General features: G+C 54.8%; 2 protein-coding genes across 6 annotated transcripts in view; both read right to left on the minus strand.

Moving 5' to 3' along the window:
- The window catches only part of LOC133352559 (neuroglobin-like), a 60,538-nt gene extending 60,118 nt beyond the window's left edge, over positions 1–420 (minus strand). The window contains exon 1 of the mRNA XM_061568273.1: positions 336–420. The gene's annotated coding sequence lies outside the window, so the exon portion shown is untranslated. The remainder of the gene's footprint in view (positions 1–335) is intronic.
- Positions 421–9,007: 8,587 nt separating this feature from the next.
- The window catches only part of LOC133352700 (pleckstrin homology domain-containing family G member 1-like), a 106,152-nt gene continuing 87,469 nt past the window's right edge, over positions 9,008–27,690 (minus strand). For 4 of the 5 annotated variants that reach the window (XM_061568521.1, XM_061568522.1, XM_061568523.1 and 1 more), the window contains 4 exons: positions 25,071–25,096; positions 22,364–22,660; positions 16,810–16,938; positions 15,777–16,130 (listed from right to left, as the gene is read on the minus strand). In XM_061568521.1, the coding sequence (XP_061424505.1) occupies positions 15,936–16,130; positions 16,810–16,938; positions 22,364–22,660; positions 25,071–25,096 (647 nt within the window). In that variant the 3' untranslated portion in view covers positions 15,777–15,935. Of the gene's footprint in view, positions 9,807–10,346; positions 10,483–13,875; positions 16,131–16,809; positions 16,939–22,363; positions 22,661–25,070; positions 25,097–27,690 lie in introns of those variants that run through there. The other variant, XM_061568518.1, reaches the window with a different exon arrangement.

Consider the following 27,690-nt stretch of genomic DNA (forward strand, 5'->3'; position numbering starts at 1 on the left):
ACAGCCCAGCCAAGCCAGCTAACGTTGCAGCACGCTCACATTACCCCACGATTGTTGTATTTGCTACCAATCGTCATTAATTATGACCCGCGATTTGGCTCACAATACCGATTCTTAGGCGAAGTTCTCTCATCCGTCTCGCTGTCTCTTACGCGCCCCGCGCAGAACTGCGTTTAGCCTCCTTCCCGTACAAATGATATAATCGTACGCACCCGTATCTCAATTCTCGCCGAATTCGCCGTCGAATATTAACCGGTGGCGTTCGCTGATCGAAGCGTGCGGCGCTAGCGCCCGTGTGCGCGCGTGGGGCTATCGACGCTGGTTGCGCTAGAGACCTGGACACACCGTGGCGGTTCCGACAACCAAACTCCATCCCCAAATGCGCGCGAGCGATGCGGGCTCCCAGAGTTTGTTTCACGCAGCCCCCAGGATTGGCAGGATGGTGGTGGTGGTGGGGGGGAGGCGCTGGGGGAGCAGAGAAGTGGGAGGAGGGGGATCAGAGGGAGTGGATTCTCAGAGGTGGTGGTGGGGAGGAGGAGCAGGAGGATGGGAGGTGGCGGGGGAGAGGCTGGGGGAGCCTAAACGATGGCTATTGTCCCCTCGAGCCAAACATCAGATAAGACGAATTTCATCACATTGTCCTAAACTATATGAATTGACATGCGTTTAGATAGGGCCCCGACACGCTCGCTCAATTATTTATTCAGCGGACAAGAGCATGTATAATGAATACATCCATGGAGTGGCGTGCACTTGACTATAAGACAAAGACCCCCCGTATAGCCTTTAAAAGACTGTTGGGGCAAGTGCTGTTAGCGAGCACTATAAAGGCCGAAACGGTACACGAGGTGGTGGGTGGTCTCTCCAGTGGCGATTATTACACACCGCACCAGATATCCATTTAAGGCTGAGCCGACCTAGGGGAGACGCAATAGCGTTTCAGATAATTGGCGTTGGTGTTGTCCGCGCGCGAAAATCGAACTCGTGTAGCCGGGTTCGTAGCGCAGCGCGCGCGCTAACCGCTGCACCGCCGCTCCCCACTGCGCTTTAATCTCCACGCACACGCGCCGCGTTCACGTGCGAGTCAGCCGCGTTGTTCACCATCAGCCACGGCAAATCCACTGCTGGATGAATGCCTCCCCAAGCTGTCCACCGGCATCTGCACGAGAGATGACATTCATCGCTCCATCTCCTTCGTGGACGTCCCCTCCTTTGGCCTCGTCGCAACTAATTAATCGAAGTGCACTGCAGGATACATTTGACCTTCAGCGTACGTCAACAACGTTGGAGAATGCACAACGAAAAATGTTTCCACTGCACCGTCGCGATCGTTATTTTAAGCATACTTCCCTGCGTTGGTCAGTGTGGGTAAGTGAAACACAACCTACAATCTGCTCCTCTACGTAGACATACGCTACAGCGTGCTTTTGCATTACCTTCGGATGCTGCTGCTGAGTTCGGCAGCGGTGCAAAATTCACGGGACAATAAAATTAAACAAAACCCAACACGTGCGTCACCAACACTGGTGGTGGCTTTAAAGGGGGGGGGGGGGAATAGACAGATTTAATCGGCGACGTTTCGGGCAATGGCCCTTCTTCATAGCGAATACGTCATATGAGATGCATCCATTTCTCAATCCGCTCTCCACGCCGCGTTGGTAGTGGATGTTTGTTGACATCTGACTTCATCCACGCCGCTGCTGCTGCTGCTGAGCGGCGTGAGTTGGTGAAGGGTCACGGGGTGAGGGTGGGGGTGGAGCAGTGAGGGCGGGGTGGGTGGGAGGGGTGAGGGTGGTTGGCAGTGAGAATGTTTTTTTTTGCCAAACATTCGGACGAAAGGTAAATACAGCCAAGGCCATCAAGAGGGTACGACAAAATCGGAGCGACTGCCCCGGGCCCCGCGCTTTGGGAGGCCCCGCGATTCGACATCACGGTGTCAGATGTCATACTTCTGGTTTAGGTTGACGGAGTCGGTGGGGTGGGGGGTGGGGGGCACACGTGATTTTCCCAGGGGCTCGCAGCTCCCCCCGGATGGCACTGAATACAACTGCCACTAACTACTATTACTACCCAGGTCAGTTTAACACACAGACTTTCGAGACCGATATTGTCCATAATAGAGGTTATTGGGTGTGTTGAAGAGTAAACCCACAACATCTACATCTTCAAAGTGTATATGTTGTGTAGATGTTGTGGGCTTACTCTCCAACACACCGGTGTGCTGAACTAGTAACAAATTGGCACGTTCTGTGTACGTGACAAACCTCACTAATTGGCTGTGTCGGGTGGTGGCGGGTTTAACGACACATTTACGCGATCTAACTCCCCCCAAAAACCCTCCATTACTACCCAGGTCATACCGCATGACGGGATGATTGATGGGCCGTGGGATGAGAACAGTGACGGAGTGTCATCCGAGGGATTAAACGCGTCCGAGGCGACGGCCACCGAGGAGATGGGGCACGTGATGATCTGTGCATCGTTGCGTCGCAGGATCTTGAGAGATGGAAACGTTTTTTTTTGGGGGGGGGGGCCTTCATCCAGCGGTGGATAGACCATAACTGATGGCAATACCACGAATTACGGGCACGTGGCACGCCTTGATTGTGGATTTTTTTAGTTTGCCGAATGAGAACATGGACAGACATCCCCTTTTTGTTAGTCGACGCCGCGTGGTGCGTGGGGGAAATTTGCCCATACTTTACCACCCGCTTGTCAGCGCTAGTTGATAAAGGTAGGTCGGGGTGGGGGGCTAGGAAGAGGAGGGGGGGGGGGTGCAGAGCAATTGGTTTGTCGCTGCACTGCCCTCTCCTGTCTCCGTCGTCTATTGCGTCTCTGGTGTCGACCCCTGGCCATGGTCACCCATCCCAAACTTTGGCCAGGCTCAAAATCCCGCGTTGAGGCTTCCGAGGGTCTGAACGATGAAATTCATTTGTTCAGGCCGGTGGTTCTGCACCTTTACTTGCAGCCTGGGCACCCCTTTGGTTTCCAATCGTTAACACGTGTACAATGTTAATGCACACATTGGGTTTGACGAAACAAAGTTAGTTGGACTTACGTGCCCGTACTTAACGTGTCGTTTCGGCGATTTACCTTCTAAAGACATCTGGCCACGTCTCGCACTCCCAAAAAGGGCGTCTCGCACCCCCAAAGGGTTCGCGTGCACCCCAGGTTAAGAAGAGCACGAATTGAACTTCGCGCGGGGGGTGGGGCGGGATGAGAAGCTGGGCTAGGGGAGGAGATGAAATGAATGCCACGTGGACTTAGAGACGGGGGTGTTGGTTACTGTGATGGGCCGCGCACGCGGTTTTTTTTTCTGGCACACGTGGATTTAATTAGCGTCACAGTCGCACTCCGTCTGCGCCGCTCAATTTGCGCGAACAACCGAATTGCATTAATGGCCACTATAAATACGGCCACACATTTACATAACGTAATGCACAAGACAGCGCCTCGTCGTTCGCGGGGTGGGTCGCGCTGGGTTTGTTTGAACGTACTTCGCCGGCGGTTCAGTGCGGGTTTGGCGAAGTGTTGGCAAGGTGGAGGGGTCGTGGGGGCCTCAATACCGTGGGCCTGGAATCAAACTCGGGTGGGCGGCGGTTCATGGCATGGTGCCCAGTGAACGTCCATTGCTGCTGTAATATCAGTTGTAAGGGGTGTAACAATGAATCTCCTCGACGGTTCATTGAATTACCGCGATTCCATGATATGTTTACATTATGGTAAATCTAGCGGCCTCTAGTGGCCGGGTGGTGTGTGTGGGGAGGGGTCTTATTGACCCCATTAAAAACAGCACCGCAGGATTGAGGGTCTCACCCTGGCGTCAAGGGGCCGTCGATTTTGATCGGTGCCCAAATTTGACAATTGTGCATTTCAGAGTTGTTGTTGTTGCTCTGGTTAAAAAGCATAGGCTTTACGATATCTGTGCCAAATGTCAGCTCTGCAGCCATTAAATAAGAACATCATTAGAATATACATCGTTCATTCAGTCGTGCTCATCTATATGCATTAGATTACACAGCGGTGACGCAACACCGATCCACACACACACACGTGTAGGAAAGATTATTTGCGTAAATGGTGTGTTCGCAACATGCTACAATAATTGTACAAGTGGGCTTTCGCCGCGGTTTAAATTGTACCCGCAGTCTGCGGATTATGAGACCCTCCTGAAAGTAAAAGTCGCACCCCGTTCCTTGTGTCCTAATAAAAAAAAGAAGCGATTCATACAAACGTGGTCACGCAGATTATCAGAAGACACACTCCTGACGGTATTAGATTTAAAGTAGTCGGAGAGAACGCGTGATGCACACCCGCGAATACGGTCGTGAGAATTACAGTAACGAGCCCCCCCCCACCCCCCTTCAATCTCAAACAACTGTTAAGAATCTACTGAATCTGTTAAATCTACTAAATTTACCATTGCCGACTCTCGAGCCATCGGTGAGAATTTCACTCTCTCACGTGACAAGTGCCACTAGATCCCAAAGCTCGGCCCAATGTTGACTTAACACGGTAGCCGGGTCACCTTTATGAGATCCGAAGGATGAATGGCTTGTCTGGGCCCAGCCACGGTATGAACCCCACGACCCGCCCGCCTTATGGTGGAATAATAATAATAATGTTAAATATTTCGTTGCCCTCTTTGCGATAGAAACATCAAGCCGGAGCCGTGTAATTCCATACACCGTACATGTATAGAGTTACGCGCGCGCATAGTTCCGAGCGACGGAGTCAGGGCCACTGAACATCTCGGCAGAACAAACATTAAATTCTGTTCGCGAAATGGGAAAAAAAAAGTCGTGGGGCGCCTGGTGGGGGTTGGGGGGGTTGCGTCTAACCTCAAGCGGAACCTTTGTGCATGTAGTTATATAACCTTACTTCGCGGTGACAACTCTGACATTTTCGCGGAAAAATAAATGAAATTAAAGTTCCGAGGCTGACCTGATGCCTCCGTGTTTCACGCGAGTCCCATAATGGGCACGCGCACCTGCACGTAGGCGGTGGTCAGTGATAGACCACAATCCAGTTGGGTTTTTTTTTCTCCTTTCCCCGATTTTAGTCTCTCTTGTTCTCTCTCTCGATGTGGCGCAGGACGTTGTGGCATGCGTACCTGCGGCATGACGTGCGCGTCGCAGTATGGTGCACGCGGTGGTGTGACACACGTGTCGCAGGAATCTCGAGGGGCGGTGGTGCGCGCGCAGCGGTGTGGCACACATGACATGGATGAATGTGCACGTGGCGGTGTGGCTCGCGCGGTGGCGTGGCGCACGGGCCGCGTTATCTAGCGGTGGTGATGTTACCGATGACTGTGACCTCGAACCATCAGGGGAGGAAGTGTGGAATAAGCGGGGGGGCCCTGCCAAGCAAAGAGGTGCCAAAGCTCGAAATGACACAGCGCGTCGGATGCTGTTGCGCAGCCGGTGCGTGGGGATTGTGGTGCTGGCGTTGCGCGTCGCGGAGCGGCGGTGGGATGGTGAGCTGTGCTTTTTGGTGTCGCCATGAGGGCTTGAATATTGAAAAATTCCAGGGCAATTTGCCGCTGGTGAATAAACATATATAAAGTCTCTCTCTATGTCCAGGGCTATTTTCGCTGAGCGATGGGTGACGGTGAACCCAATCGAACCACACCGCTCCTCCCCTTCTCATCCCACCAGCATTTTGAAGAAACTCTCTGCTCCAAGGGCAGGCACAGCAAGGATCTTAAGCGCGGCGCAAATTAATATTCAGAAATGCCAAACGACCCGCGGGTGAATGGTGATATAACTTCAATCAGTGCCTCCACATTTAACTCTGTGTTTTAGTCCATAGCATATATACTGACTTAGCAAACTGTGGGCCAGTTTTGACTTTGTGGGTCTCATCAGCAGCCAGATTTGTTAAACAAATGCTGCTGCTGCGTGACCAGATGTACTTGGCAAGAGCGCTCCCATCCAGGCTATGGTACCCCTGGTTCAACACAAACATAAATTTTGGATACCGACTCATTAAAAAGTGAAAACGTCGGTGTTCGTAGCCAATGCCAATGAACCGATTTGAGAAAAAAATACCCCAAAAAACCCCACAAACGCACCAACACAATCACGAGCTTCAATTGTGCATTGTTTATTATTTACAGTCTCGGAAGCAGCAGCAGCAGCAACAACATAAAAAGCACAGCCTCGGGCAAATGAATGTTGTTTAGAAAATAAAAAAAAATAAAGGAATGGTCGACTTGGAATTGATGCTCATCAGCGTGAAATACAACTTCATTTTGCCAAAAAAAAAACACGTGATTTTTATTTTTACAAATGCTAGCTACCCGGTTTGAAAAGTGCATTCAGAAAATAACACGAGCTCTCACATACACACTCACACACACGTGCGCACACACACACACACGTGCGCACACACACACACGTGCACGTACACACAGACAAAGAGATCCACCTGTAAGTCTGCACTTGGACTGTCGGGGCAAGTGCCGTTAGCGAGCATCACACGTACGCAGATATAAACTTATACAGACACCCAGGTCAGCCACCTATAACAATCGTGGAATCATGCTGTTAGCAGGGTGGCGTGGGCCAGGAAGGCAGATCGACCAGGAGAAACATAGTGCCACCTCACCAGTGCCGACATTAACAAACTCCCACCAGGCCTCCCGTTGTCGTGCAGATGACCCCTTTGGGAGGTGATTGGACGCAGCGGCTGAACGCACTGCAACTCCGACCCCGACTGAACCCGAGTTCGATCCCAAGCCACGACTGCCCACCACCACCACCCGCCGGCCCTGCCCCCCCCCCGGCGCCGACTTCTCTCCAACCCCACACAGACACCGTCGTGGTTGACCAGGTATGGTCAAACAGCCACCAACACGGGGGTGAGAAGAAGCGTTTCTTCGACTTGCCCGCGAGCCGATGCGTGTAGACGGGCCGGGGGTCGCGTTGGCAAACAACAAAAAATGCTCGTGACACCGCGCGGCGCGATCTCACTTTTGTCCGGCTGCGTCGGCTCGGTGGAGAATTTTCACGAAGCAAATTTGGTCGAAATCCAGTACGTGGCCCAACACACGCACACACACACTAAAGATCTATTGATGAAGCAAGGACTGAACAAGGGCTGGAAGTGGTTGATTCTTTTATGATAAGCTCCGGGAGGCCCAGGCCAGGTTCTGATACCACGTGCCAGCACTGTTGTTGAGCATCACGGGCCAATATTTGAACAACGGTGTCTACAACTTTGCATCTGTGAGAAATAGCTTCATAGCTCGTCGTGTCAAGCTGTGTCGCAGTTGCGCCGTTCGTCCAACGGTTGCACAGGGATGCACAAAAGCAAAGTACCCCCGTAGAGCCTTAACAGACTCGAGGGGCAAGTGCTGTTAGCGAGCACCTACGCAAGCCGGCACGGTACACGAGGGGGTGGGTGGCCACAGCACCACGCCCGAACGCCTGCCTCCCCAGTGGCGATGTTTACACACCACGTGCTCATTTGAGGCTGTGTCAACCTATGGGAGGTCCGGGACCAGTTCAGAAACTGGGTCACTGGTGTTTTCCACGTGCAAGGAATCGAACTCGGTTTGCCGGGTTTGTAGCGCGGCACGCACACTGCTGCGCTATCACTCCTGCGCAGACAAACACACACACACACACCGACACACACGACTCTCACACAGGTGGGTGCAGGGGTGGGTGGTCAAGCAAAAGTCGTGGCTTCGTGCGCCGCACACTTACGAGGGTAAGCGACGCACCGCCCACGCGGAAAGCTCGTGCACAGAGAGCAACGGCAGGCAAGAGTTAGCGGATCACCACCACCCTCCCCCCCAAAACCTTTCCCGTACCCCTCCCGCCCGCCGCGTGCGATTAGCCCGCGTACATCGAGGGTTGATGACTCCAGAAAAACGATTACCGGTTCGCATCGGCGCAGACGATGTTATTTCACGTGGCTCTGCGCAATCGGTAATCGGACATGAAAACAAACAATTCCCTCCTCCTGCGCGTGTGTTATGTGTGGTGTGTGTACATGTTGACATTGTTTTCTTCGTGCGCGCGTGCACACACACGTACACTTAACGTGCGTACAAGTGCATTTGGCATTCAATTAAGGCACAGGCAAATTATGCTATAACACCAACGTAAAAATTGCTCTTCAAAAATGGGAACAACACAGTACATTCTCAATTGGTAATTGAACTCTCCTTTCCTTTGTGTACACTATTGCATAATTCAACAACATTACAAAGACCGTTAGAAATTAATTTCCCGTCTGCTAGCTGAGATGATGAATTTTAAATTGCCTCATTTTCGAGAACCCAGCTTTCATGCTCGGCGGAGTCATTCCCCGCTGCGATGGAAAACTTTACGAAGCCACTCCGTACGGAAAAAAAAATAAGAGTGCCGGACGGGTTCACGTGGTCACAGAACCGCACGCCGACGACGCTAGGTCCCGTCAACGCGCAACCCTCGTTCGTGTTCACATGGCACGCTTCGCTCGAGGCAACCGCGCGACCTTACCAGGCCGCTCAATTTTGTGCGACGGCTCCTTGCCACTTCACCAAATGCCGCGCCCGTTAGCGTGCGGTCAAAAGTATCTGGCGTTTGTACGGGTGTTATAAAGTTCGTTAAGACATGTGCTTTAATTTCCCTTACCCTTTAAGACTGCGCACCCCTTGCATTTGTAAGTTAATTAAATTATAGCGACAACAACGCGCGCTCGCACACCGTTTGTTCCTGCCGCCTCCGTTCAGCCCCCGACGCGCGCGCGACGATGTTCGTGCGCGCGCCGATGCAGACGTCCCCCGAAACCGCTCAGCCGTATTCATGGGAATTCACATCGCAGGTGCCGCCCTATTCCAGGCTCTCGACCGCCCCTCCCCCAGCCCCCCCCCCCCCCCCCCCGCAGTTACGCGTGGCTCTGATAGCTCAGCGGCTGAAACCTCTCCTTCAGCTTCCGCACCAGGCTCCGCTCCGAGGAGCCCTGGGCCTTGTGTCCCGGCACGGCCGGCGCCCGTTTCCCGCCGTCTCCGGCGCTCCGCCCCTCGCTCCGCGTCCGCTCGTCCCCCCCGCCGGTCTCGGCGGCCCGCGGGGCCTTTGCTGCCGTGCCGACGGCCTGGGGCCCCGATAGGTCGGGCGATCGGATCTCCACGTAGTCCTCGCTGTCGTCGTCATTGTCGACGAAGTTGCGATGGTAGTTCTCCTTGGCCCTGCGTGGCCCCAGCGGCGCCGCGACACAGCGGTCGAACGCCGCCGCCGCCGCCCCCCCGGGCCGCTGCACGCCGCCGTCGCCGGGAGGCGCCCGCCAATCCGCGTCGGGGCCATTCCACGACCAGATCCGCGGCTTCTGGAGGGAGCAGGCCGAAGGTCCGTGCCCCTCCGGCGCCGGAGAGCCCCCGGCGTCCCCGCGCCACTTCACGCGCGCCGTCGCCAAGTTTCCCGTCGACTTGGCCGGCGACACCACGCGGGTTCCGTCGCCGTCGCCGCCGCCGCCGGCGCCGCCGCCGCCCTGGTAGCGCAGGCGCAGGCCCCACACGACGGGCCAGCCCGGCGCGTCGGCGGGGAGCCCGGCGCGCGAGGGGGAACACGGCGGCGTTGCTGACGACGAGGAACGGGAGCCGGCGCGCGACGAGCCGTTGGGGTCGGGAGACGAGTCGGGGCGGCGGAGCGGGGAGCGGGCGGGAGATGTTGGGGGGGGCGTGCCGGGCAGGCGACGCCGCCCGCTCGCGGCGACGGCGGGCGGCGGGGGGTCGAGGTCTGCCGGCGCGGGCAGCGCGATGCCCTCGCGGATGATGATCTGGCCGTACGTGTGCATGTGCTCGGCCATCCTGGCGCCTGCCGTTGGGGAAGAACGAGACACAAGGCAAAAACTGAAAATAAATGTGATCACAGTATCGTTACGCTGATGGTTATTTGTTATGACGACGATGACAACTATGATAATGATTGTAATAAAAAAAATTATCGCAAAGATTGTGATAATGATGTTATGCTTATTAACATTAATATGATAATTATGCTAATTATGATGACTGTGTTATGCGGACAGTGAAAATGATGATGGTATTGATGATGGTGATGATGACTGTGTGATAATGAAAGTGACATTTACTGTAATGATGATGATGACTGGAGATAGACACGTAACGAATATTACAATGTTGGTAGCTGCGATAGCTGTATGATGACAACGGTGGCGATTGCTCTGTGATGACGACGATGATTACCATCGCCGTTGATTACTACAATTGCTACCGTTCTGATTACGATTGCTTTGCCACGACGGACGGACGGACGAACGGACGGATGACGACGACGATGACGGACGGCCGCATTGCAACGACAAACGAGGTCACCGCCTCGGCCATAGCTTGCCTATTGTGCCGCTGTTGTGCGCGCTCATCTCGAGCACAGCGGGCAGCGGGGCCACCTCGGCGCTGCCCTCCCTGGCGCCCGTCACCGGCCGAGTCCGCTTGATCCTCATGCTGTACTCGCGCGCCAGCGTGTACACCTGTGCGGGGGGGGGGGGGGGGGTCACGCACGCACCCACGGGGTAGGAGCGAGCGTTAATGCGTGCGGGCAAGCAGGAGGACGCACGGGGCACGGGGCACGCCTGACGAGAGGGTTGAATGTGGGCTCCATCCACCCCATGATGCCTTCGCATGCAAATAATAATAATAATACATTGTCATATTTATGGGCAACCCCCCCCCCCCCCACTACCATGAGCATGGAGCACCGGTACATTTGTACCCACTTCACGGACCTTCCCCCCCCCCCACGTCCTCTACCCCCCCCCCTCATCCACCCTCCCCCCATGTGGCCAGCGCACAGCCACGCCACTCTCGCACACAGAGGCAGGCGCGGTGTCGCAATCCGGCACCTCGGAGGCTCGGGCTTCGGTGGGCTACGAGGCGTGCCGCCGGCAACGGGAGGCACAGGCAATGTGTGGACCTGCATGGGCCGTTACCTCCTCGCAGTATGCGTCGGTGCGGTTTCTCCCCAACCCCCCTCCCCCCACGCCACCGCGCTCTCGTTTCTCGCACGACTTAAAAAAGAAAACTGGAATTGATCAACAGCGCGACTGAAAATATAATTTTGACGTTCAAACGTTTCCTGGAAGGATTTAAATATCATCAACGCAAAATGACGGCACAGCGAACGTGGACACAGATTCGGAGTGTAACGATGCTTCTAAATGAAACAAAAAACGCTACTTCCGCTCACACACATCGAGTTGTTTCAGCAAGTAGGATCCACGTGGTTTGTAACGGGCTAAGGGCTCACCTCTGATTCGCACGGTTGGCTACGTGCGGTGCCAGAGAAGTTAAACACATGACCCACGTAGCTCCGCGAGTGGCTGCTACCATTGACGGCAATGGGAAATAACCCATCGATTCTTGAACCGAACCCGTGACCTTGAATCGTGACAATGCATCGGGTCGCTGGGGTTGGGGATGGGAATAGGGGGGAGGATAAATTGTTGGCACCTCCACCACACACGCACGCCCGGACACGCACGGGCACGGACGCAGCACACGTGGGCACGCACGGGGAGGCATACCGGGCGCGAACAGTATTGCACGTGAACATAACAATGATCATAATAACGTACAGCCCATTCTCAATCCACTGCTGGATGATTAAGGTATCGACCACACTGTGTCCGTCATCGGGCCTTTCTGATGATACCTCGCACCACTCTGGCCAAGCGTGGGTTGGTGACGGGGAGGGGAGCGGGAGCCCAGGATCTGTTAGGATGTCACTCGCCACTGATGTTAGCCCTGGCCGGCAATCACCCCCGGATCGTTGGGTTCATAGTGCAGTGCTCTGACCACTGCACCGCCACTCCTCTGCAGTATTATAAATGCGCATAGACACATACTGTCCAATTAAAATGCGATGTTAACCGTGGTCGAGATTTTAATTCCGGCAGCCAGGGGTCATAGTGCACTGCACGCGGTGCACTATGACCCCCGTGTGTATAGATGGACACAAACAACAAAGATCCCCCGTATAGCTTTAACAGACTTTTGGGGCAAGTGCTGTTAGCGAGCACCTATGAAAGGCCGGCAGAGCACACGAGGGGGTGGGTGTCCAACACCACGTCCGGCTGCCTACGTCTCCCCAGTACCGATGTTTCACACTGCACCAGGTGCTCATTTATGGCTGAGTGAACCTATGGGATGGCCCAGGACCGGTTCAGATATACTTGTCACCAATGTTGGCTGCGAGTGGGAGTCAAACTCGGGTGAGCGGGTTCGTAGCGCAGCGGCACGCGAACCACCTCACTTACCGTTCACCGCACGTGCGCGCACACAAAGACAAAGATCCCCCATATAGCCTCTAACAGACTGTCGGGGCGAGTGCTGTTAAGCGAGCGCACGCACGCACACGCGTACTCGCTCGCTTGTGTCGAACACACGGGGGGAGCCAAGAGAATCGCGCACGCGCGGTCCGCGTAGGGAACACATGTGGACATGGACCGGGGAGAGAGAAAGGCGCTCGCACCAGGGGAGAAGCGAGAAGCGGCGACACGTGCCGCCAAACAGCGGCGGAGAGAGACGGCCACGCAGGGGAGCGCGGTCGGACACGCGCGGCCGAGCCACGGACACGCGCGGACAGCCCCCCCCCGGAGGGGTGTTGGTCGAGCGAGATTCAATTTTAAATCCACGGAAGCCGGGGCTAAATTAGTTCCCGCTGTGTTTCGCTTGGTCGGACCCGTGGTGGGTCCCCCGTGGTGCCTACCCGTGGTACATCCCCCGCGGTGCATCCCCGTGGTGCATCGAACGAGACGGCTTCCTCCTCGCCGTTCGCATTCGAGCCGTCGGCTTGCGCCGTGCGAGGCGAATGGGGTCGCGGCTCTCCCGCACCCCACGAGCGGAGTAAATTATAATAATTTTTTTATATCATAAGCACGGAGCTTTCTCTGCAGTCCTGCTTTTCAATCCGATCGCACGGCAGCCGCCGGCCACCTGCGACTCATTACGGCGTCAAACTGTCTCCACGGACGGACGCTCAGGTGGCTGCGTTGTGGCTAACAGTCGTGGTTTTGTTTTTATTGCAAGCCGGGTGGAGGGCCGGGAGTTAGGGGGGGGGGGGGCTCTGACAGAGGCAGCTGCGGCGACTGCCGAGAGACGAAAATGAGCAAAGCATCGCGGTGGAAGCGGCACGACCGCAATCGCCCCCCCCCCCACCACCCCCCCCCCCCCCCCACTCCACAACTTCACACAATCAACGCTAAAACGCCCCTCTTCTCTGAAAGGCGAACAACCGCGCACGTGATTAATTTATTCACTATTTTGGCACATCACGGCAAATTCGGCGCGAGACGATGTAACGGCTTGGCGCCCTGGACTTGCAACAAAACCGGTGAGAGGTTGCCGGACCAGTTCCATCTCCCGGAGCGGAAATTGAAACAAAGAGCAAAATCACCCCCCCCTTCACCCCCCCACCCCCCCCATTGCCCCATGTCTCTCTGTCCACCCAGCGCTTATAAATGGCCGCGGCACGGTTAAACAATCTGCAGATCGCACGTGATGGGGCTAAAGTGTGGGTAATCGCACCCCTTTCGGAGATGTCCGACTACCGTGGAAAGGGAGGGAAAAATATCCTCTCGGGGGGGGGGGGGGGGGTCTCGATAACCTTCCCGAGCGGAGGCTCTTCCGCCAGCAGTGGAGTGGAAAAAGCAATTGCAGGGGCTGCCCCCCAGGTTTGTCCTTTTACAAAGGACACACCTGGGGGGCCTGGGGGGCCTGGGGGCAGGAGAACAGCGAAGATGTCGACTCTGCCCCTGAGTGTGGGTGAGCTGCGGGTTACACTGTGGGGGGCGGGGGGCAGAGTGGGGGGGAGGGGTGCGGAGGGGAGGGGGTGGGGGGGGTACGCATCGCGCCGAGCCACCTACCCTGCTCTTGCTTTTGTCGGCGGAGAGCCTCGCCACCGCCGCCGCCATCGGCGTTGTCGGCGGACTGTCCACGTCGTACATGGACCGCGCGCGCCGCGCCGGCGAGCCAGCCCCGCCGCTGCGCCGCCGCTCCCCCTCCTCGGAGATCACCTCCGCGCTGGAGCAGAGCGAGCGGCCCAGCGGCCCCCGCGAGGCCTCCCCCGCCGCCGCCGCCGTTCCCTTCCCGGATCCGCCGCCCCCTCCGCCCGAGCCGCTCAAGCGGCCCAGCTTCTTGCGCCACAGCCTTGGCGAACGACGCGCCGCCCCCGCCGTCCGCCTCGTGGGCGGCGGCCGGCGACTCAGCGAGCGACGGGCCGATGTCGCCCGCGCTGAGACTCCGCGGGGGGCTCTCCAGGTCCTGCTCGGCCACGGGGAAGGCGGCCAGGCTCGAGGCGACCTTGCCGTGGTCCCTGTAGTAGCTCTCCAGGTCGTCGCACAGGTCGTCCAGGTTCTTGCTGCAGTCGGTCGGGTGGGCCCCGTGCCCGTCGTACGGAGGAAGCGTGCCGCCGCCGCCGCCTTGATTTATCGCCGACGGCCGCCGCCGGGGGCTCGCCGCGTCGCCATTGTGCTGCGCGGCTTCCGAAGGAAACGCGGCGTCCAGGTCCACCTCCCCGTAAACATTCTCTTCCTCCCCCTCGGAGGGCTTCTCCTGCAGGGTGGGGAGCGGTGGCAGGGCGCCGGAGGAGCCCAGGCAGAGCAGGTTGTCGTAGACGCTGCCCGACGGCCAGACCCAGTTGTCGTACACCGCCTGGACGTCGTCCACGTCGAACGCCTCCGCCCCGGGGCGGCTCGGCGACGGCGTCTTCCCCACTGCGCGAGCGCCTCCCCGCACCGCGCCCGAGGCCTCGTCCGGAACGTCGGCGGGGAAGCCGAACGATCCCGCCGGTGCCGGTGCCGGCCCGGCGCCGTTCTCCTCCCCCTGTTTGATTTTCTGCAGCTGCTGGGCCCGCACGAAGATGGAGTTCCGGACCTTCCCCTGGGGGATGTGCGCGAGGCTCTCTCGCCGCTTGACCGGGGCGGCCCCCCCCCGCACGTCCTCGCAGCCCTCCCGGTCGTAGTAGTTCTTGATCTTCTCGATCAGCTGCCTGTCCTTCTTGGACAGCGAAGAGGCTCGGCTCAGTTGCAGCGTCTGCCCGCGGGAAGTCGCTCTCGCGAGCGTGTCGCCGACGCCGTCGCCGACGCCGTCGCCGTCGCCAACGTCGCCGTTGAAATCGTGCCACCATTCCGATTCGGTCGAAGTCACCCCATTGCCGCCACCGTTTTGGTTCAGGAGGTGCGGCAGAAGCGGCCGAGGTTCGCCGCAAGCCTGTTTCACGTCAAACTCCTCGCCAAAACTGTCGTCGCCGCCGCAGTCCTTCAAAAACTCTTCGACTTCCTCCTCGATGATGCCATAGCCGTTGGCGTGAGGACCGAAGGGTTCACTTGGGCGATCCATGGGCACGGGGAGAGGGCAGGGAAACCCGTTGAGTTCCGTCGCGTCGGGCAGGTTCCAAGAGACGCGATCGGCGGCGTCGTCGGCACGGGCCCCGCGTTTCGGCCGTCCGGCGGCGTTGGCCAGGACTTTGGCGGGCGAGCGCGGCGAGAGTGGCGAGTGGCACAGCTCCGCCACCGTCTCGTCCCCCTCCTCGGTGCTGCTCCGTCGGCTGCTGGCGCTGCTCGGGTTGGTCGAGGTCGGCGTCGCAAACGCCTCCTTCCCTTCCGCTGTCGCGGTGGTGGTGGCGGTGCTGGCTCGCTCGTAGGGCGGCGTATTAGGGGGCGGCGCGGAATCCCGGCCGCGTTTTCCAGCGTCACCTTCTAGGCGAGAGTTCGGCGAGCCAAGCGTCGAGACATCACGCGTCTCGCTCAGTTTACGCGCAGAAACGTCCGCGGTAGGATACCGATCCGGCCAATCAACAGCAGCCGTTTCCACTTCGACTCCGAATTCTTCATCGTCGCCATCGTCGTTGTCTTCATCATCATCATCATCATCGTCGTCCTCGAGGTCTTCCCCCGACGACTCTGTGATGGCGACCTGATCCGAGTCAATGCCTTTGTTGTTGTATGCCAGACTCAGAGAGCGGCGGCACCTGGGACTTAAGAGAGGCCTCAGCGTGGGCCCCGGGCTGGCTGCCGCATCGCCGTGGTTCGAACCCAGAATCTCTCGCAGGCCCTCGGCGTCGTCTTTCAGAAGCGGCATCTCTCTTTGCCGGGGAGGGAACAGTGGGCTCGGCCGGACACTACAAAACAACAGATACACCGCAACAACATTTTCAAAGCGTGTTAGGCATTGCATTTTGACATTAAACCAGTTTGTTTCGTAGTCCAGGTGTCCTATTAGAAATCCCAGTTTCCTGAAGATCTCACAACGGGAACCTTTTGTCGCCAACTAAGAGGCAATCCATCGCTCTGCAGGTCGGCGAAAAGAGGCCCAAGGACTGGTTCCAGACGTTACTCGCCCCCGATGTCACCCGTGGATGGGAATCGAAAATTAAGGTGGCCGGTTGCAGAGCACAGTGCCCTAACCGCGCCACCAGGGCACTCCCCCATGCCAAAATGTCCACCCCTTCTATTTACGTTTTCCGTTTGGAGGCGGTGTCAATGATGAATGGGGCGAGCGGTGTTTTAATTCGTACTTGTGCACGACTGCCAACACGGTCCTTTAACTTTTAATTCTGTTTGACGGAAGACCCATTATTCACACATTTAATAAACAGAACATAAATCATCCCTCTAACCATCTCACTCCGCGCGCTCTCACCCTCGCATTCCACCCTCGCAGCAGGCGTCGTTCGTGATCCGAGACCGTGAACCCATTTACTTGTCACGACGACGCTCGAACGTCGCGAATGTCCCCGGACGATGCGGAGAGACAGTGGTGGGGGGGGGGCGGGGGGGGGGGCAGTGGTGGAGGGATACCTGCGCTGTCGTGAAACCCTGACAGCGTCCGACATCGATGGAGCCCAGTGGGGCCCGGGAGGCAACCTCATCAGCATGAGGGGTCATCGCCGAGGTCACCCCTGCCGCCGCCGCCGCTGTTTCCTCGCTCTGAAACGAACGTAAACAAAAAATGTTTTACCGCGGTGATTCCAGCCGGGTTTGGCCTGGGAACCGCAGGGGACAGGCACCGTTAGCGCAAAAAGAAAATGTTTTTATTAAAGACAGTAACATTTCAGACACTTTACAGAAGTGGGTTTATTATTAGTGTGATGGTAGAGTGGCCTTTAGCTGGGTATAGTACATCAACCAATTAGGACTGTAACACAGACAGACGTAATAATAATTTGTCCACCTTTCTTCATAAGTGAGACGTGCTTCGTAACATACTGCTGTGTGGGGACGTGCTGGGACAAGCGACTTCTCCACGCTGGGATTTTGACACGCGTACTCTTTCGTTTGTTTGCGCGCGTCCACGTACGCGTGTGTGAAGCGGTGACGCAGTGGTTAGCGCGCCGCGCTACGAACCCGGGGACACGAGTTCGTGCATGGCCAACACCAATGACAATTATCTGAATCGGTATTGGGCCTCGCCGAGGTCGACTCAGCCTAAAATGAGTTCCATTCTCGCTCATGACTAACTAATATGAGTGACAAATATCTAAATCGGGTGCTGGACCTCCCCTTAGGTTGACTCAGCCTTCAATAAGTAATTGGTGCCTTGGCGACCTTGGTAGGTGCTCGCTGACAGCACTTGCCCCAGCAGTCTGTCAAAGCACGGTTGGCTACGTATGGTGCGAAAAAAGTTCAACATACAAGGCTTATTAGGGGGCTGGGAGGGGGGGAATTTTGTCGGTGTGTGTCAAACCACCGATTTACTCCATAATCAAAAATACATGTCAAAAAGCCATATTTACTTTCAAAATTGCACCACGTGTGTTGTGTAAGGATGATATTACAATGTTGACTGTGAGGTTGTCTAATTTGTGGAACGGTCTGTAAGCACACATCACTCCCCCCCCTCTTTTTTATGGTGGGCATTAACACACAAGCCTCGGAGTGCGCCGATGCGTCTACAATGCCCTTTTATTTAACCAAGAAAGAGCTTGTTATCTCACTTGCACAAAGGAGGCATGTTTAACTGCAGCTGTGTAGGTACCGGTAATTAATTTCTTTTCCAATTTGGTTACAGGGTAATTTTCTCATCCGAGCTGTGACTTTGGCACAAGCAGTGGGCTCAGAGCCGTGCTAATGATACCTCGCGTTATCGCGGCGTGGATTTAAATAGCCTCCAAATGCGACCGCACTGCATGGACGGCGTACATAAACGGTGGGCCGATTTTATTTTCTCAAGACAAAGGTGGTCAATTACCGGGAGGGGCAAAAAAATTCGTCATGAGCGTGGATTTGAACGGAGGGGCAAGGAGGAGCCAACGGCACGGGTGGCAGGGAAGGGAGTTCCAAACCTTGGGGGGCAAGAGGAGAATGAGCGACCTCCCACTGGGCAAATGTTGACTTGGGTGGCAACGATGCCACTGACCTTTTAATGTCCACTTTTCGAGCAGCGGTAACACGTTTGCTCCTCGCAGCCAGAAGGTCCTGGGTTTGATCCCTAACCAGAGGTCGCAACCGGGTACCCGATACCCGTACCCTACCCGATACCCGACTACCCGTACCCGGCCGGGTACGGGTACGGGTACCCGTTTGCGACCCTGGTGCGGCCGGGTACGGGTAGGCCGTGAGTCACCGGTGAGTAACCGTTTGTCACTCATTTCGGGTAGGGTATGGGTACGGGTAGCGTACGGGTACCCATACCCGGCCGGGTATGGGTATGGGTACCCGTTTGCGGCCCTGGTGCGGCCGGGTACGGGTACGGGTAAGGAATCAAAACCCGTTTGCGACCTCTGTCCCTAACTCGGGTGCCTTTTTTGCCTGGCGTTTGTACGTTATAAAAGCCTTCGGCCTTCGTGCGGCAGTCTAGGTAAATAAGTAATTATCATTATTCTAATTGTTGCAACAGAAGGAGAGCTCTGTCAACTCCCTGCACAATTACCGGGTGACATAAGAAACCGACCGATGCCAGCTTCAATTAATCCAAAGCTCGCATCAAACACGCAACACGAGATGGCAAGCTGCAGCCTACAGGCGAACTGCAGGCTGGCGGAGCACACACATTGTTCTGCACAGGGACAGCTGCCACTGGAATCCCCTGGGTTCAGGGCGCAGCAGGGGTAATTGAAACGGTTGAGATCAGGTGTGATCAAAGTTGCTTTGTGTTGTTGAGGCATTTAAGAAAGTGCCATGTAAATACAAACCTTTATCCTTAATTGCGCTCGCGGTTTGAAGATGCTGAGGATGACGTCAACTCGCAATGCCGCCGCCGCGAGAGAACGACTCGGAGGCGCGAGGATAAACTAAAGACGAGCGCCGTCATATTCTACCACCCCCAATTTCTGTGGTCCTTTATATATGAAGCCATTAAGGTGTTCTTGCCCAATTTTTATTTAGTATTGACACGTTTAACCCTTTCTCATTCCGATGACGTACATGTACGTCCGCGTACGTCATCGGTTTTTCTTCCGATTCCGTGCCGACGATGTACATGGCGTACACGTACGTCATCGGTACGTCTTCACGTCGGAAGATGCAGCGAGGCTCCCACAAGGCCATGCGTGAGGGCGTGTGGCACAGTTGGGCGCCAGCTATTATAGAGTGCGGTCGTGTCGCTACGGTTCTCTGCGGTGAGTACAATGTCTTTGAAAACAATGACGCTACTAACGCTGCGTTCCGAGATTCAGTGGTGAACGGAATCCCCACCCTGCAACTGGCAGATGTCTCCAAACAGGAAAGGCTTAAGCGTCAAATGTTTACGGGGACAGGTCCAGGAATGAGATAAAACAAGGAAGAAAACTCGTGCACGTGCACAGATTCTGCAACGCTCTCCAACATGGGTTTGTCCTCCAAGGTACATATAATTGGCGATGCGAACATAACGATTCAGGCCAAGATGACGTCCCGCCGCGTGGTAAATGTTGCGAAATGATGTCGCGCGCAATGACGTCACCGAGAAGGGGAGGGAAGTCGCGTGCGTGCGTGCGCCTTGACCCGAGAGGTACACGCCATGAGCGTCGTTTTTTTGTTCCTCACTTTTCACAATCCTCTGATCGATCTCACTCGTCTTCGATGGGGCAAGTCGCTAAAAGCAACCCATATTTATATCGTGCCCTGCCCACACCATTCTGACACTTGGCCTTTAGAGGCTAACCCCTCCTTTTTTCTCCACCTGATGACGACCGCTTGTGTCGCGATCGGAACGTCGTAGTTTCTTCGTAATTTCTTTGAACCTATCTACGTGACTTTACCGAAAGACCCAAAGAATATGCATATTAATATTACTGTGCCCCCCCCCACCACCCGCCAATAGTTACAGACCAACGACAGATCGACGGGAGTCAATGCATTAATGGGTCAAACCTCAGTAGAAACCCAAGTTGGAAAGCGTTAAAATTCCACGCGCGGCGCGCGCTGTGCCAGTAGCACAGGTGCCCCTGCCCCCCCACCCCCTCCTCCGCAAATGATATTAATTTTGTGTGACCAAATTCCATATTTCCAAACAGACTTCCAGATATGTAAGCAATTTGCCGGAACACGATTGTATTTCTCCGCGTCCCCTCCTTCACGTCACGCGGCTGACGCACCATTTCCAGTACACGGCGGCATTTTATTTATGCCCTTGAGAAAGCCATAAACCACTCGATCTTTAAATAGATTTTTTTTCCCACTCCCCTTCCTCAAATTGTTCGTGTTTATGAACCCCTATTCGACGCGCTCCTGCGTTCTCCTTTGGTCTCTCACTCGCCATGGAACAGTGGGGGGGGGGGGGGGGGGGGTAGAGCGTCGTGGCTCCCGAAGGTGATCAAATCAGCCCCATCATCATCGTCGTCGTCAATGCCATTGTTCCCATCATCATCGCCACATCCACCACATCCTGACTTCTATCATTACCACTGGCATTGTTTCCATCATCATCAACACCACATCATCACCATCGCCACACCCACCACATCCTGACTTCTATCATTACCACTGGCATTGTTTCCATCGTGATCACTAACTCCATCAACTCCATGATCATCATCAACACCATTAGCACATCCTTCACATGATAATCATCATCATCGTCATCATCATCACCACCTCTGGATGATTCATTTATAGATACCCCAACAATTACTGATGATGTCACGCTTGCAGTCAAACGCTCGCAGTCAAACTCACAAAGATTCCCCGTATAGCCTTAACAGACTGTTGGGGTAAGTGCTGTTAGCGAGCACCTATAAAGGTCGACACGGCACACGAGGGGATGGGTGGCCAGCACCACGCCCGGCCGCCTTTGTCTCCCGAGTGGCGATGTTTATACACATCGCACCAGGTACTCATTTCAGGCCGAGTCGAACTAGGGGAGGCCAAGTACCGGTTCAAATAATCATCACTGGTGCTGGCCGTGAGCGGGAATCGAACCCGGATCTCCGGGTTGGCAGTGCAATGCGCTAACCGCCACACCACCACTCTGACGCTCACTCTCTCACGCTCACCCTCTCATGCTCACCCTCTCACGCTCACTCCCTCACGCTCACTCTCTCACGCTCACCCTCTTACAGTCACTCTCTCACGCTCACCCTCTCACGCTCACTCTCTCACGCTCACCCTCTCACGCACGAGATCCCGAATCAAGTCCGGATATGAACTGCGTCACACGCTCGTGTTTTGATTCTCGTCTCGGTGTGCTCCACTTTGTATTCCTTACACCTCACAGGTCTCCCCGGACAATAAGCAATGTTTTCTCAACGGGATCTCACCTGGTTGTGCATAAAGGTTACACGTGAATGTAAATCAACCCACGCGGACCCCACACCCCCCTCCCTAATAAGGACTACTGGGGCAAGTGTTGTTAGTGAGCGCATGGCAAATGAGAGGCTCGGTGTGGCCAGTGCCGCACCTCCTTCACCTCCGCCACCGCTGATGCCTGCACACCGTTGCCAGTAACTCGTTTAAGGATGAGTTGCGTGTATGTATGTTGAACTTCTTTGACCTAGATGAGGATCAAAGGAGGCTCCATATTCCACTCACGCTGGTATTTTCCATGACTGACAATCAAATGTGGGTGGGCAGCAGTGCAAAGCCCTCATGCACCAACACAGACAAAACAAAGACAACGATCCCCCATATAGCCAGAATATGCTTTTGGGGTAAGTGCTGTTAGCGAGAAACTATGAAGGCCGGCACCACGCCCGGCCACCTTTGTCTCCATTGTGGCGACGTTTGCACATCACACCAGGTACTCATTCAAGGCTGAGTTGACCCAGGGGAAGCCCAGAGACCGGTTCAGATAATCGTCACTGGCCAGCAGGAACCGAACTTGGGTCGCCGGGTTCGTCGTGCAGCACACCAACCGCCCCACCGCCGCTTCCCCACCAGTTCACGCACCACAACGACGCAGGCGACGCCAAAGCGGCCGCACGGCCCGCACACTCACCGAGCCCTCTCCGCTGCTCCGGCCGCGAAGCGACGCAGTGGCCGACCCCCGGCCCTCGGCGTCGCGCCGCAGCGAGCGGGGTGTGGTGCCGGCCGGTGCGCCCTGTCCCCCGTGGCCGCCCAGAGACCACGGACTCCCCGGATCGGCCGAGTCGTGGGACGGCCGGCGGGCGATGCCCGACCGGGAAGATTCGCGGGGCGGCCGGTGAGGCGGCCGCAACGAATCGTGCGGTGGCAGAGGCGGCGGCGGGGAATCGGAGGTCGCGTTCTCGCCGGGCCTACGCGCGGCCGCCTCGGGCTGCGCACGGATTCACGGGACGAGAGGGAACGTCGGCGCCCGCTGCCGTCAGAGCGATTGACCCGCGATCGGAAATCGCAGGAATCAGGAGATCCTATTCAGCCCCATCGTCAATTCAGAGCGGACAAAAAACTGAGTGGGACAGCTTTTGTCGTGCAGAATGAAAATGAAGTTCCCACCGTCGCACGGGTCACTTTGAATCGTTCGATTGGCTTCGATTTGTGTATGTGTTGCACGTTATATTATACAAGGGTCACATTAATGCATGGGGTTGGGACGGTGGTGCAGTGGCTAGCGCACTGCGCGATGGATCTAAGTTTAATTCCCGGCCATGGCTATCCACCATTGATGATCTACATCTGTACCGGACCTGCGCGCCCCCCCTGCCCCCTCCTTCACAAAGCTGCACTGATCAACGTGGTGAAGTATGGTCAAACAACCCCCACGATCGAAAGCCGTGGGCAGGTCTCCATCCAGCAGTGGACTGATGAAGGGCTGTAGATTCTTATCCCTTGGTAGTTTAACTTGTTATTTCAATGCATGCAATGGGAGCATGCATGCGAGAATAGAACGTTTACAATATATTCAAATTAAACGATGCGCCGATGGGGCATTTAGGCTGTAGGAGCGAACAAACCTATAAAAATGAGATGGAAGAAACGAGAAACATACAAAATGAGACAGTGAAAACGAGAGGAAGAGAGTTCTTGAATCACAACGGGATCATCACGTAACTGGGGAGTGGGGGGGGGGGAGGTGAGTCGTTACATACCGGGCTAAATTACAGCCGGAGCTGTCCTGGGCTGAGCTCAAGAAAATATTTACCCTCCCTCATAATGCTGTCGGTGGAAAAGGGATGGCGGTGGTTGTGGGGTGTAGGGGGGAGGGGCATTGGGGGGGGTGGGGTCTGGAATGGTTGTGGAGCCCCTAGAAAACATTCCATGCGAAATCAAGCGCTCGTTACGCGCCTAATTAACATCACTCGGTCGATGCGTTTCACGTTTCAGACGAATGCCGCCGTGCTCTCGACCGTGAACGCGTTCACCGCCCGGATCAAGCGGTCGAAATGTCACCGTTTAACTTGGCTTGGACGTTACGTGGGGGGGGGGGGGGGGGGGAATAGTAGAGACGGTGTAAATATTTTGACGTGTGTTTATTTTCGTATAGCCTTTCATATTTATTTCATATCTAAATCGTGACCAGAGACATTCATAATTTACTTGTGTTGTTCGTCCCCCTCAGGACTATGTTTTGACGCTTCATTTGTGGGATATTTAATATTTTTGCTTAAAATGTTTTTCTGGCAGCAACGGCGAGCGAATCAGTCAGACCAGGTCGACAACTGTATTGGTACACTGGGCATAAGCTTCAGGGGGGGGTGGTATGTGTCTAACATTCCCGAACATCTTATAATTAATCCGGAGAATAAGGCGCGTGTGGGTATTCTTAACAGACGCAACAGTTTCTTGATATTTGGCAACTCCCTGATGCTGCTGGTTGTATAACTATCGGCAAAATGTTGGAACCAATTGTCAAACGTGCGTGGATTGCTCTCCGACAATGCCGGTGGTGCTGCTGAAGCGGTAATAAATTGACACGTTTGTCCATCACGCGACAACTTTCTTCATTGGCCGTGTCGGGTGGAGGAGGGTTTTTACCACAAGCCCACACGTGCTAAAATAAAAAAATGTTCGACAAGAGCCAGAATAACGTCTCAATCTAATTCTAGCAAAACCCAAAGTAGTTGCGGAATTTGTATTTATTTTGGAATTCGTGGCAGCCTGCAACGACTGCCACGAGTGTGTTTAACGCACTCTTGACAACGGACGGATCGCCATGGGAATGATTCCACATGGGGCCTGGCCACAGCACTGTGTGAATTTAACTTTTTTATGCTTTGCCTCCACGCACGATCGGTTTCGAAGTGAGCAGACCACTTCGCTGCTAGCCTGGCGAGATCCGGTGGATCGTAAATAATGTACCAAACGAGAAATAAATAAGAAACACAAAAAATAATGTCATACCCCAGCCGAACATCTGCGCGTTTAATTAAGAGCTTCGTCTAAATGCAGATTTTTTTTTCCCCGCGTATTCCAGATGCCGCAAAAATAAATGAGGAAAAAAAGAAACGAATCACGATCTTATTTTTAATAACGCAAAGCAAACTGCCGCGTGATTAAAAACGAGCGAGAACGCCCCTATTCATTTCTCACATCGCAATCCTATCCCTGCTCCCCTCTTCACCTCCCTGTTCATGCTTAGCTTTTGCGCGCCCATTTCGTTCCCACATATCATCACGCTCCTCTGTCACTCAGCAGAACGCTACCGTATTCTGCTGGCCATTCGCTCGTTTAATTACCAAAAGGCCTAAGTGAAATAAAAAAGCACAAACAAGAGACGCAGACCGTACCTTGCCTTCGGGCGTATTCTGATCAGCTGTGGAGGAGAAAACACAGGGAGGGGAAGGAGGGAGAGAAGGAGGGAGCATGTTAGGTCTAAATCACAGCGGCAATTGCAACGAAATGAGAAACGCTCTCCGTCTTACCCCATCGATTATTCACGCGGAGTCATCGGGGGGTGGCTGTAGTACACGAGTGTCAATCTTCGTGCAAACTGATAAAAAATATATCATACCGCCACTATTCCCTATTCATTCCCTGTGCCCTATCGATTGCAATGAGCAGATTCCACGTCGCGATTGATCGGGGGAAATTAAAATGCCGTACCTGTGGAGATTTTTTGTAGAAACAATGAAACATTGATTGGATACATTACACGCGTGCACATTTATACGCGCAACGCACGAGGAACGCTGTCGTTGCGTGGACGCTCGGTGCACTGGCCCCGCGATGATCCAGAGGTCGCTCGGTCAAACGACGATGCAAGTTTTTTCAATCGCCCCCCCCACACCTGTTCACCCGGCAGTATAAACACGTGCACACTGATGTCAGTCGATCAGCAGATCGCCTGTGGTGGGGTAAAGTGTGGCTACTGCTAATTTTTAAGACGTCTGAACAAGGGTGTACTTTTAAAAAAATTGGCATTTTTTGCCAGTATCAAAGATGAGGTTTTACCCGTTTTGCCAATAAAACAGGTGTTAAGATGTTAAAACACCAAATAGAAACCTTTTGCAAAGAATCATGCCTGTATGTATGAATATATAACTTTTTTCGCGCCGTACGTAGCCAACCGTACTAATCGGAGGTGCGGGAAAAGGACAACAAACTAAACACAAAAAGCAGTTGTGAAGAAATTCATTTTCAATCTACATGATGATTTAAAAGTGCATAGCTCCAGTGGCTTCCTAATATCGGAAGGAAGAGCGTTCCAGACGGCCGCAGAAGCGCATCTGAAAGTGCGCGATGCGGTGACCGTCTTTGTTCGACGGTTAACCAAAAGCCTCATCTAGCGAGGATGACCGGAGTTCGCGTGATGATGGTTTATGCTCCTTGACGAAATCAGGGTCTTCCGCAGCATCATCGAGAGGTGTTACCCAGTGAACTCCCTTGAGCGGAGGCCCTTCTGCCAGCAATGGCACGAGCAAGCAATTGCAGGACAGCGCCTTTACTTTTACCTTTCTCACGTGCGTGTTTTTCTTCATTCATTACGTCTGTTGCACCAAGTCAAAAAATTCCTCCGGCAGAACCCGAGAAACTGAGATTCTAAAACTTAGCCAAACTATATTTTTCTATTTAAAGCTTTCATGACTGCAGGGATTCACATTCTTGGTTCTTTCGGTAAAGTCACGTAGAAGGGATATAACCAAGAATATGAAACTATATTTTATTTTACCAGCTAAGGCCCACTGAGCTCTATAGCTCTTTTTTCAGAAGCGACCTGCCCACAAATGATAGCCCAAATGAAGTGGCTTATAGCGTGGAAATGTATCGCGGCCACATACTCCGCACGCACGTATCTAAATGTGGAGGGAAAAACCGGAGGACCCGGAGAAAAATCCACGCGACCACGGGGAAAGAGACACCCCAAATATGCAGCAGGCGTCATGGTCGGGGTCGAACCCACGCCCCCTCCTGCATACCAGGAGAGGCAGTTGACATCTTGCCACCGTAACGCACCTTTCACCGCTCCCCCCCCCCCCCCCCGACACTCATCTATCTCTGTGGATGGAGAGTTTTTTTCGTCATTGCCTGAGACTCGGCCATGCAGCGGTTCTCACGCTAAAACAAATTGGCATCTCCTGTTCCCGCCACTCAAGAACCACAGCAAACGCAGTAACAAAGGTGACACTCAACACACAGCCTCAACAGAATGTTGGAGGCAAGTGCTGTTAGCGAGCACCTATGAAGGCCAGAAAGGCACGCGAGGGGATGGGTGGCCAGCACCACACCCGGCCGCCTTTGTCATTTGAGGCCGAGTCGACCTAGGGGAGGCCCAGGACCAGTTCAGATAATCGTCACTGGCGTTGGCCGTGAGTTGGTAATCGGAAAACTCGGGTCGCCGGGTTCGTCGAGCAAAACGCGCTAACAACTGCGCCACCTCTCCACCCACACTCAACACACACACAGGCACACACACACACACACAGGCACACACACATAGACACACACACACAGGCACACACACAGGCACACACACACACACAGGCACACACACACACAGGCACACACACACAGGCACACACACACACAGACACACACACACACAGACACACACACAGGCACTCCCATTTAGCTTTGCAGACTGCCAGGGAGAGTTGCTGCCAGCGAGCGTCTATCAAGACTGGCACGACACAAGGGGGGAGGGGGTAGGGGGGTGGGGGGCGTGGGGGGAGGGGTTAGCGGGGGGAATGACAGGGGCCAGGATTGTGCGTGGCTGCGGGCTGCCCGTGTTTTCACATGGGTGGCGTCGTTCACAAAATTGCATCTCGCAATCGCTGAGGAAGCAACGGACACGCTCATAGGCAGCCAGGCGGCGACCAGTCCCTAATCAGTGCCCAAGCTCTACAGTCCTCCACATATGTGTCAAGATGTTTTCAGCCAATTGATGAGTGTTTACACTTTGGGAGGAAA

This window comes from Lethenteron reissneri, chromosome 41 (genome assembly GCF_015708825.2).
Source record: "Lethenteron reissneri isolate LAM-NWPU_2019-01 chromosome 41, ASM1570882v1, whole genome shotgun sequence".
In the NCBI taxonomy this organism is placed as follows: Eukaryota; Metazoa; Chordata; class Hyperoartia; order Petromyzontiformes; family Petromyzontidae; genus Lethenteron; species Lethenteron reissneri.